The following is a 12,250-nucleotide window of genomic DNA, read 5'->3' as shown; positions in this document are numbered from 1 at the left end:
TGTAGCTGTGTGTGTGTGTGTGACAGAATGCAGAAATCTAGCTTTTGAACATATTCCAGCCCCCCAAAAAACACAAATTATGGAATTTTCTGCAACTGAATATTTCATTAACTTTGGTTGGTCTTCCTTGGGTTTGGCCTCATTGGCTCAGTGGGCATTATAACCTACAACTCTTGCACCAATTTTGAACATAACAATGAAGCTGAAAAAATGTAGTTGTTCACCAGCATCGCAATTCCATTACTTTTTATCATGGCTTACCTTGGTGTGGTTTGCAAAGTGCTTCAGAAAGATGAGGAAATCTGTTTCTTGCACCCATCCTGATTTATTTCCACTACCAGTACTTCCTACTGGTCCATCTCTGACACAGTGGTCTGCATAATGTATGTGTGGGGAACACAAACAGTGGAGGAATTGTGTTGCCAATGGCATTAACCGCATATACAAATGCGACCAGTGAACCTCTCTCTGCTGATGTCGTTGCCCCAACTTGTTTAATATAAGTTAAAGTAATAGTGTGGTAAGTTGTAACAATAATGCAGATGTTACAACTAACCCAGACTGTTGCTGTTACAACTGACCCAGACTCCTATAGCCATGAACTAGCTAACATTACAGCCAACGGCTAAAACATTAGCACTAAAGACCTACACAGAATATATCCCCATAGACATACAAATAACATAATTTAAGTTTGATGAGTTTAACTGCAAAGCAGATAATGCTATTAGAAATTGAAATAAAGTAGAAAAACTTACTTTTTGGCATACAAATTACTTTTTTCATGTTAAATTGTCTGTGTTCGACAAAATGTGCTGATTTTTCACATGTGATAGCAGAACTGAATTGGGCATGCACAGGATGAGTCACATCATTTGAAACTTAGCCCTGATTGGAGAAATTGAAAGTGTTACAACTGACCCACGTTACAACTATCCCCGGTCTCCCCTACTTTTTCCTTTGGGAAGGTACCATCTGTGCAGTCTGCAACTCTGTTGAAGAAAGATGTTGAATCTATTTAATTATTCTTGAAAAATAATTTATTTCTGGGCTTTTTTTTTCACACTGCATCAAATTGATTACGTCGATTAAGCATCATGAGGTGGGGGGTGGTTCCTTATTTTTTTTGCAGGGAGTTTTAGAACCCTATTAGTTAGGGTGCTTACTCTTTAAAATACCAGAATAGGGAGGATGGAGTAGGTTTAAGTTTATTAGATTGATCAGTGTTGCTGAACTATGAAATATTTTGGGTGCAGTGTATTTTTTGCATACAGGTATAACAGAATAGCTTTAGTGTTTTGTTTTGTTTTTTGTTTTGTTTTTTAACTTGAGTATAAACTTATACAAAAAGCACCAAGATATTAAAATAACAGTTTTATTGATTAAAAAAACATTATATCGGATTCATATCGGTATCGGCCGATATCCAAATTTATGATATCGGTATCGGACATAAAAAAGTGGTATCGCGCCCTAGTAACAATTAATGGATGCAAATCTATCTATCTCCGTACACACATATTTTTAGTTCAATTCACTTGCCAAGAAACAAACAAAACACAGGGTTAAAGGTGAACCTGACCGTTTTTCCTCTATAGTTTAAACAATAATGTTGTCCTGTAAAATGTCCATGCAGTTCTCTTAAGTGTTGAAATAGCATCCATATCTGGCTATTACAGAGGAGATGCGATTTTTATCTCATTTGGCTGTACTTGTGACTTAGTTGCTGATGTATTAATGCATGTTGCTTTGACATGCCAGTAAGTGCCAGCTCTTGAGGGTAACAAGTAAATGTGATTATTACAGTGTAGCGATAATGAATACCTGGACCCCATGCACGTTCGTGAACTAAACACTGCTGTTTGATATGGAGAAGTACATTGAAACTCCTCGATGCAGAGGCCTCACCTCTACAATGCCACATTCACCAGTCAGGCGCAACATAACTGGAGCTGACATCAAGCCAAGTGGCTTCCGCAGGGCAGGAGGAGGAGCAAAAGCTTGACCAGATTCTTGACTTGCTGAGTGGTGTCCAAAGTTGGTCTCGCATTAGGAGGTGGTGTTGGAGAGGAACTGTGAGTGTTGTTGGTCTGCGCTGCCTACGCTGAAGTGGCCAGGTCGCATTGGAAGGAGGGATTTGGGCATAAAGAAGAGCTACTGAGGCATAAATTAAACTCTTCTCTCTGTGTTTCCTCAGGTACTGGAAGAGGTCTCTTGCTACCCAGAGAAGCACGAAGCTAAGGAACTCAGACGGATAGTAACCCAGCCACATTTCATGGTGAGTGGGGAAAAAAATCCCACAGACACACATTAAGAGGTTCTCATGTCCATTTCTTACAGAAATGTGCACAAGGCCCTTTAACGAAGCATTTAGAGTCCAGATATAACAAATCAGAATCTCTCTAAATGTTGTAAATAGCACTTTTACATGGTCTTATTGTTGTCTGCACAGATTAGATAGGACTAAAAAGAAAACATGCACAAGAAAGATGGAGTGCGTCGCATTGGTATTGGTTTATTTAAGTGTTTAAAGATCAAGTCATCTAACATGAACTGTGTGGAAATGGAAGAGTGTTTCAAGTGTCTGCGAATGTGATATATATACATAAATACATCTGATTTTCATCACTGATCAGTGTTGCTCAATATCACGTGGACAGACCGACAGAGAGAGGAGACGTAAAAAGAAAAAAGACAAATCGGTATCAAAATGAAGTGATGGGGAGAGCAAAGTTGAGGAAAAAGATCAGTAATCAAGACAAATGGAAGGAGAGGGTCCTGGCTGTGAAGTGAGAGAGGAGGGCGGGCGTAGACGGAGGTTAGTAAGGCGTGTTTGATGCGATGTGCTGTGTCGGGTCAGAGGCCTGGCTCCTTCATGGTGCTACAAGAGCGTAAACTGACGTGTTCCACATTCCAACAAGTTCAAGTGAGAACTGAATACAGACGATGCCCACGGAGCCATGCCAGGATTTTGACTCGTCTAGCTCTGATGTACACACATGAGAGTAGACTTGACTTTCTTTGTAGGTTATTTTTAACAAAGTAAACCTGTTACTTTGAGGGGTAGGGTTTCAGAATTAGTGTTCAGATGGTATTTGAGGTATAGAAAAACATTAGCAAAGTGTAGCTAAAGTTTAGCAATCCTCCCCACATGGCTGCTGCCCCTTTTCAGGGAATATTTTTGAAACTGAAATGGTATTACCTTGGCCTCCAGCAACAGTGTGATAACTCTTAAAGTTGTTTTTGACCAGGAAATGTCCTTCAACACATACATTAAACTAATATGTTTTGAAATGGCACTTTCATTGCTATGTAGATGATACCCAGCTTTATTTATCTATCAAGGCAGATCATTTAAATAAACTAGTTCAAATACAGACATGTCTTAAAGAAGTAAAGACCTGGATGATCTCTAATTTCCTGATTCAATATTTAGATAAAACGGAGATTACTGTACTTGGGCCTAAAAATCTTGTTGTCTAACCAGATGCTTGCATAGATTACCTTGGCCTCCAGTAACACTGTGAGAAATCTTGGAGTCGTTTCGACCAGGATATGTCCTTTAATGCACACATTGAACAAATATGTGAACTGCCTTCATGTTTTTGCCAATATCTCAAAAATAAGAAACATCCTGTATCAGAGACATCATCAGAGCAGAAAAACTACTTTGTGCATTTTTAGCTTCTCAGATTATTATCAGGTCTCCCTTAAAGCTTCCTGAATTTAAAATTCTCACATACAAAATCTTGAACAATTGTATCACAAAGTTTAAAAGGTTTAAGACTTTTCTTTTTGATAAAGCGTAGAGTTAGAGCTGGATCAGGTGATCCTAAAGCATTCCTCAGTTATGCTGTAGCAATAGGCCTAGGCTGCTGGGGCCTTCCCATGATGCACCGATCACCTTTTAATGTCTAAATAAAGAACAGGATCTGTGTAAGCTCACGTCATCTTGTTTGTCATTTGAGTGGCAGTGATGCTGACATGGCAGAATCCCCACAAACCCCACAGTCCAGGACATTATTTATGAACTTTGCACTGAATACCGCATTATTTATTCTTTTTCTTTTTTTCTTCTTTTTTTCGACATGGGGATCAGTTTAAACAGCTTAAAGCACTGTCCATTAACTATCTCAGTCTAAAATTTTCTCGTTTTAACCCTTTAAAACCGGTCGGAGCGGGCACGCTCCGTTGTGCATATCTATTTTTAAATCTCTGTAGAACTGCAACCACGTAAGCTAGCGCAATGATTTTTTTTTTTTTTTTTTTTTTGCATATGAAACCGCAGGCGTTGTACTTCTTATGCATTCAGTTTGTCCTAAGTCACAGTTTCCTTCCACATATAGCTTTGCAAAAATTGCGTAAAAAGCATTTGCAGCAACAAAAGCATAATAATCCAGAAACGCGCATTGCCGATCCAATCAGCTGTTTGTAACACTTCCTGTGTCGGAATAGACGTCAGCACGAACTAGGGCATGTCTGCCATTACCTGCCCGAAACCAGAAGTGACGTCATTTTTGCGGAAAATGTAGTTTTTTACCTTCAGGGCCTGATAAGCCTATACTGGTGTTTTTAAAAGTCATGTTTGAATTTATGCTTTTCTGTGTCGTTTCTGGGATGCTTAGAACTCAAATTGCACTGCTGGAAATTCTTTGCCAATTTGCATTTAATATTTATTTTCGTTTTTTCTGCAGTATATAAAAATTGGTGTATCTCAAAAATAAAATTATGAAGACACTCAAAATAAATTTCCTGTTGTTGTAAACTCATTTGTGCAACTTTTTTGTATTTACAATTTTGAGGCATAAGCCTCTTAAATTTCTCTAACTAGAAATATATGTAACAAAACAAAAACGATTAAAAAAAATTTTTATAGTTTTTTTTTTTTTTTTTTTTTGCATGTTTTTGCAATTTATATAGTTACTATGCACTAAATGCATACATATTATTAAAATTTGGGCTATAACAGTTGTACTGATGTAAAGCAACTTGAAATGCTCCCAAAAATGGCACTACAGCATGTAAAAATATAAAGATAAGCTCTGGCGGACTTAGTTCTATGGTAGGTCTTAAAGGGTTAAAGCACACAGCATGAAAGGATCAGTTGAGCACTTAACCCTGTTTTCATTAGGGTGCACAAACACACACACACACACACGTACTTGCACCTACAGACACACACAGTTTTCCTGCAAGTTGTGCAACATGAAGTGTCTTCTGCGTGTGATGTATTTTGACACTGGAGTTAGAGAGGCTGCCGCTGCCTTTGTGTCTCTCCCTCTCTGATGTGCTCTCCCTCCTCGGGTGCGTGCGCTTGTGTGTGTTGTTTGCGTGACGCTGAAAGAAGACAGTCACAGGTTTCCCCCCTTTGTTGGGCTTTGATTGCTGTCTTCTGAAGTTCAGACGGGTTTGTTAAAGTGCCACTCAAGGGAAGGGCCTCTGCGTCTGTCAGACAAGTGGAGTCTAACACTCTGTGGGTGTGAGGGAGCAGCAGGCTCGTCTTGTGGAGATGCAGAGCTCAGACAGATGCAGGGGCTACGGACTAAAGGCACCTGTGCAAAAGGAGAAATATCTTTGTAATGTGTGGCAGAGCAGAGAGTCAGACAAAGTCAAGAAGCAAATCCCTTCCTGCTCTTCAGAGCTTGAATAAAATATTGTCCATGTTATTTTTAGTGAGATCATGTCTTGAGGGAGTTCAAGAACACTGAAGGCTTTGTCTTCTGTGAATTTACCATAAAAAGAGTGTGGATTGCAAATTTTTAAGCTGAATGACGTTATTTGTACTGTTGGAGTCATACAGATTTCACCAATTCTTTGTATATGCCAACTCATAAAGCAGTGCCCAACAATCACTTGTTTTCATAAATGGTTTCTGGTGAGAACAACTAGCTAGCTAAAGAGTATTTCTTCACCAGATAAGACAGTGGTACTCATATTCAGTCCTAATTCGTCTGCTGCCACAGGAAAGGGGGAAACTCTTCCTCAACATCCTGTGGCCTTGCCTGTACCTCATCTCAGCCTCCCTTTTACTTTGGAAGAATCGCAGATATTCATGTCAGTGATGCCACCAGAAGCCGACAGTAAAGTTCCATAACTGGTGCACTCTTGTTCACACAAAATGTGCCTTTACCAAGAAGAGTGAAGTCCTTTATGGAGTGTGTGTGTTTACAGGCATTGCTGCAGGCCCATGACGTAGTGGCCCACGAGGTTTACAGTGACGAGGCTCTGCGGGTGACACCTCCACCCACCTCACCCTTCCTGAACGGAGACTCCCCCGAGAGTGCCAACGGAGACATGGACCTGGAGAACGTCACCAGAGTCCGTCTGGTCCAGTTTCAGAAGAACACAGATGAGCCAATGGTACGCCCTTTGGGATTTTGAACAATGCTGAGTTGAAATGAATGAAATGAAAGTGAGGATGCTTTCAGAGACATGCCTATTATTATTTATACTTTGTTTTAGCATTTAAAGGTAACTTGCCACAGTTCCTCTCTGGTTTTAGTCTTCTGTCTCTTCATGTCAGCTCACACTAACTGTATAATGCTGATGTTGGGACTCTTTGGGGGCCATGCCGTCTGTTGGAGGCTTGTTCTACTTGTGGCTGAAGAGAGTTCTTCATGATTAATCGAGATGCATCATAATTCACGGTTAATGATCTAAAGAGTACGGTGTTGTATTCACTGTACTGATATTTGATCTGGGATGACATTGGGACTTTTTACATGGTATCAGTAACCATTTTCAAATTTATGCGTTTGCAGGGTATCACATTGAAGATGAACGAATCAAACCACTGCATCGTCGCAAGGATAATGCACGGGGGGATGATCCACAGACAGGGTACTCTATTCCATCTTCTGACTGACGTCAATAAGCGACATTATATAAATCTTGCCCACAAGACTTTGACTCATTTGTTAAAATATTCTGCCTATTTTTTGTATACAATACTCTAATTTTGTATTTCAAGTCCTCAATAAATATTTTTACTGTTGTTACCTGAAATCTTTAAAGAAGAGGAAGGTTTTAGAGCTTTTTAAATTAACGGTGAGTAAAAGAAACTCCTCCTCGATTGTTACAAAGGATGCCACACTGTAGTCGCTGAAGAATCAAACTAGACCGGAGGACCTCTGCTATGGCTGCATCTCGGATGCCTCTGCAATTAGAAAATATTTTACGTTTGTCTTTCTGCTTGTTTCTCTTTTCCTTTTTCCTACGTTCAGGAACATTGCATGTTGGAGATGAGATCAGGGAAATCAACGGCATCAGTGTGGCCAACCAGACTGTAGAGCAGCTGCAGAAGATGCTGGTGAGTTTTGCTTTTGTGTTTGTTTGGGAGAGGGGTTGTTTTTGGAGTCACAACTGACTATATTTGGACAAGAGGGTCTTGACAGGTGTAGTTAGCATGAACTGTACCGAAGCAATTTACAGAAGAGAATTAAATGAAATTCTCAAATGTTTATACACCAGAGAAAACCTTTTTTTCCACTATCTCTGCATATGAGAGAAAATCTCACAAGCTGACGTGAAGATGAGACAAAACTCACTATATTTCTGTGTCTGTGTTTCTGTGTGTTTGCAGCGAGAGATGCGCGGCAGCATCACTTTCAAAATAGTACCAAGCTACCGGACGCAGGGCTCATCCTGTGAGGTAACAACACCTCTTCCTCCTCCTCACTACTTTTTTTGAGCTCTTGATCTAGTTACTAACTGCTTGCCTGGTTACTGAAATCAAATCACAAATCAAATCACTTTTTATTGTCACATCACATGTGCAGGTACATTGGTACAGCACATGTGATGTGAAATTCTTGAGTGTGTATGTGTGTGTGTAACCTGAGTAGGTTGTGTGTACGGGGTGTGCTGTGTGTGTGTTTTGCTGGGGCTGGGCCAGATAATCAGCACACCAATTTCACAACCAAGATACCGGAACTCCCTCTTCCCTTCTCCGCTCCGGAAACAAGCTACACCTCTCTGTGTATCCCATCCTGCTCCTGCATATAGAACAACCACTACACCTACACACACACGCCGTACAGACGTGGATGATAGTAACCTCTCGTGTCATGCTTCAACTTAGGCCAAGCTCCAGCTCATGTGGCGCATGAGATGTTTCAGGATGTTGCTGATGTTTAGATGCTGAATTGTTATACAACTGAAGTTGCCTCAAGCATCTCTTGAACAGCAAAAACTCCATCTTCCTTCATCTATCTCACTACATGAGAGCCGAGTTTACAGGAGAGGATGTAAAGTCCAACACAGGATATTGGGTACTGCAAAATACAATACCAGTATACTAAAACTGAATGGAAGCCAGTAAAACTCAAAGCTTAATTGCTCTTTGTCGTGTGCTATGGGATGCCAACGAGGGCTAACTCAGATATCATTTGCCATAGATTAGGGGTGTCAATCATGCGGTCCAGGTGCCAGAATCAGACCAGCAAAGACTCCAGGTCTGACTGACTGGTTGACTTTTTTTGCACAGTTTTTTTTGCTTGTAAGTTTCACAGCTTTTCTTGCTGAAAAGGAACTCCCCTGAAAAAATCCATGTTATACACGTAACTAAGTAACAGATTTAATAACAAAAAAATCCTGTTGTTTTGCGATCTGTTATTGAAACGTCTGGTTTTTCAAAATTTTTCAAAAATTTTTTTTTTTAAATTAGACGATGAAATCATTCTGAGATAAATGTAAAGCAAGTGTGCAGTATTACATTTTCAGAGTGGCAAACAACTTAAGGGTTTTTTTTGTTTGTTTTTGTTATATTATCTTTGTAGCTTTTGAAGCAAGTAGAACAAAGAGCTTTCCAGTGTACAGGAAGTAAAGTCCAAAAACAATATAAGTAGAAACCAGCAGTTCAGACAACTACAATACCAGCATACTAAAACTGACAGAAAGCTGGGGCACCAATACTTTGGACCAGCTAAGAAAAGCTAGACCAGCAGAGCTGTGAGGGACAAAAGGAAGTTATACATACATTGTGGTATCCAGCCATCTAAGACCGTACATGTAATTAGTTAGATCATTTTAGAACACACTGAAACCAGTGCAGAGGTCTAAAACTAGAACAGCATGGTTAATGTGGTTGTTTTTAACAGAAACGAAAAAAAAGGGAGACTTTATTTTGAAAAGTCGTGCACGCAAACCACAGCCCTGCTTTGATTTAGGTCATTTTTAGCTGAGAACAGAGAGACTAACTGAGACATTACAGACTGTTAGCTCACTTTAATCATTATTTCTGCTTATAATTTAGCTTTCTCTGAACAGAGCCTTCATATTTCTCTCCATTTCCAGTTGATTTTCACAGTAAAACCTATAACATTGTTGTATTGCTGTCACATTTGATAAGAAGTCATTAAGTGTTCCATTAAAAGAGAAATGTGACGGCGATTTCAACTCTTTTGGTCCTCCAGCACACGCTGTTCTGAACACTGACACAGTCAGGACTTTTGAGCTCTGACAGCTTCAGTTAATGATGACTTCATGCTGATCAGACTGGCATCTCGTGTCAGTCTAGCGCCTCTATGTGGTTATTTAAGGCTGTGCATGCTAGAGTTCTGCTGGTGCTGCTGTCTCCCATGTCTTGTTGACGCATTTCATTACGTCAACTCTGTGGTGGGTCTCTATTGTGTTCTACAAATACACCCTCCATCTCCTACAGTCAACCCCAGAAGTGTGTGAATATGTGCGCTTGTGTGTGTTTGTGCGCCGGCTGTGCACTGCTGACCTGTGTGTCTTATTTCAGAATGAGTCCCCCACCACCTCCAGGCAGTCCCCTGCCAATGGCCACTCCAGCATTAACAGTTCTATCTTGGTAAGGACCCCCACCCCAACCATAGAAAAACAAAAAATCCCACGATCAGACTACCACCCAGCCATTTCCTCCTCCTTTTTTTTTCTTTTTTTCTGTCACGCTGTTGTGTCATGGTATTTCTACATGTCCGTGTTGTTACATTCAGTTGCTGCGTGCGTTTCTCATGAGTTGTTTTCATTTCATTTTGCGTTAAATCGTGTCACAGTAGTGGTAGCAGTAGGATTAGATGTAGACGGGTGATGCCGTAGGCCTCAACTCACTCCCGTGTCATTCTCCCTGTTCATCTGTTTGAGCCAAAGCAACGGGGGGTGTCCGATATCTCAGTTCACAAATTGGTGTGCCTCACAAAGCCTGCTCCGTTGCTGTGCCTCATTGCTGACAAAAACACACCGAGGCTCCAGTGGTCACCATGGTGCGAGGAGATGTGCTCCTACTCTGCTATTCTACTAAACCCAATCAGGTTCCACAGTTTCCCCTGCCAAGGCTCCAGACAGACATGTGGTGGTGCTGATGCTGCAGCTGCTTCGCTTGCTCTGTGCTTGCTTGGTTGCTCCACAGCCAGATCTGCTTTAACAGATGAGAATGACTTTTTTTTTTTTTTTTTTTTTAACATCTAGATTGCATGTAAAAGTTCTCAGTGTGTGTGTGTGTGTGTGGACAGGTATCAACATCTTCATGGGGACTAAAAATTGGTAGTTTACTATACTTGTGGGGACCAAAATCCCCATCCCCATGAGTTTGAAGGTATTTTTCAGTCTCTCTGTGTGTGTGTGTGTGTGTGTGTGTGTGTGTGTGTGTGTGTGTGTGTGTGTGTGTGTGTGTGTGTGTGTGTGTGTGTGTTGTAGTATATTTCTTAACCTTTTCTTTCTGTCATCAATGGGTCACTTTCACAGGACCTGCCATCTACCATCCAGCCCAAGGGTCGACAGGTAACTAACAATCACTCACTAGCTCCTTACAAATGCTTGCATCACACTCCTTTACACAAAAGTGTGTGTCTGAGTTTCTCCCAAACTCCCTTCTGCTTCATAAAACTCATCAGTGTGATTTGGTTGCATGTAAGTCAGGCTGTTTTTATCTGTCCCAAACTACTGATGGACAAGGATTTTGTGTGATTACAAAGCCTGAAATATTTTATTTTTGTGTGTCGGTGAGCTCCTCCTGCTCATACTGGGTGACAAATCTTTTTCATTAAATAAATACACTGCTCACTAAAATTAAAGGAACGCTTTGAAAACACATGAGATCTCCAAGGGAAAGCCCAGAATGTCCTCAATTTAGTACATCAGGACTCAGTAGGATAGCTCAAATAAGTCAAAAGATATAGACCAAAAACAAATGTCCATTACAGAGGACATTAATGAATAGGCTGGTTTTCAGGAAGATATAGCTCCAAATTACAACAGCAGGTGCCTCAAGGCACTTTAAATTGAGTTTTATAAGGTAAAGACCCTACAATAATACAGAGAAACCCCCCAGCTGTCAGACAACACGCTATGAGCAAGCAGGAGGACACTACATCATTTGATGGAAATGAAAATTATCAATCTACAGAGGGCTGAATTCAAAGACACCCTGAAAGTCAATTTCAGTCAAGTCAATTTCCTTGCAGCAAATCAAAATGGTACTCGGTGGTTTGTCAGACACGTTTGTATGTGTGCCTGATGATATTGGAGCATGCTCCTAAATGAGAGCCTGGATAGTGTCCTGGTGTCTCCTCCCATATCTGGACCAGTGCCCTGCTGGAGGTCATGTTGTAGCTCTGGCAGTGCTCATCCTGTTCCTCCTTACACAAAGGAGCAGACACTGGTCCTGCTGATGGGTTAAGGACCTTCTACTGTCCTGTCCAGTTCTCCTAGACTAGCTGTCTGTCTCCTGGAATCTCGTCCATGTGATTGAGATGGTGCACTCCAGTTTCTGTAGAAATGGGTAGCAGCAGGTTGTGGTGGCTGAAGGTGACATCAGGATGCTGTTGTAGAAATTGCTGCTTTTCACTTCATGACTGCAGTTTAAGTAGCTCATTGTGCTGTCATCTCTTACAGAGAAGTTTCACTGAAAACTGTGTTTAAAAAAAGAAAGAAAATCTAATAATTGAGCATACGTGACTATGTACTGTATCTAAACTCTCCTAAGAATGAGAATCTCTGCTACTGTCTGGCCTGTGTGCAGACCTACCGGTTACAGAAGTCTGCTAGCAGGTCCGTCTCTAAAGGCCACTTTATGAAATGTGCAGCACGGTATTCCCAAATGGCGCAGAAGGAAATTGGTGCAGCAGCCAGAAAATCCCTCTCATCGTTTCATAGTTAGACCTTTTCTGTTCCCGTTTCAGTACTCGTTTCGTACTCATCCAATTTTATTTATACAGCACCATATCACAACAACAGTCATATAAAAGTACCCAACAATTAGATGACCACCTTGGCAACGGTAGGAAGA

General features: G+C 40.8%; 1 protein-coding gene across 16 annotated transcripts in view; it reads left to right on the top strand.

The window, feature by feature from the left end:
- The window catches only part of caska (calcium/calmodulin-dependent serine protein kinase a), a 161,879-nt gene that overhangs the window by 136,325 nt on the left and 13,304 nt on the right, over positions 1 to 12,250 (top strand). For 12 of the 16 annotated variants that reach the window (XM_086267438.1, XM_086267431.1, XM_086267426.1 and 9 more), the window contains 7 exons: positions 2,198 to 2,278; positions 6,172 to 6,360; positions 6,762 to 6,840; positions 7,224 to 7,309; positions 7,583 to 7,651; positions 9,746 to 9,814; positions 10,708 to 10,743. In XM_086267438.1, coding sequence (XP_086123564.1) covers positions 2,198 to 2,278; positions 6,172 to 6,360; positions 6,762 to 6,840; positions 7,224 to 7,309; positions 7,583 to 7,651; positions 9,746 to 9,814; positions 10,708 to 10,743 — 609 coding nt within the window. The remainder of the gene's footprint in view (positions 1 to 2,197; positions 2,279 to 6,171; positions 6,361 to 6,761; positions 6,841 to 7,223; positions 7,310 to 7,582; positions 7,652 to 9,745; positions 9,815 to 10,707; positions 10,744 to 12,250) is intronic. The other 4 variants (XM_086267440.1, XM_086267439.1, XM_086267435.1 and 1 more) reach the window with 1 other exon arrangement.

The sequence above is a fragment of the Aulonocara sp. 'chitande type north' Nkhata Bay genome, linkage group LG16 (genome assembly GCF_057382095.1).
Source record: "Aulonocara sp. 'chitande type north' Nkhata Bay isolate Kocher_YH1m ecotype deep benthic linkage group LG16, A_spYH_male_GT1.1, whole genome shotgun sequence".
Classification (NCBI taxonomy): Eukaryota; Metazoa; Chordata; class Actinopteri; order Cichliformes; family Cichlidae; genus Aulonocara; species Aulonocara sp. 'chitande type north' Nkhata Bay.
Note: the sequence above shows the minus strand (reverse complement) of the source record. Positions and strands in the feature narration are given on the sequence as shown.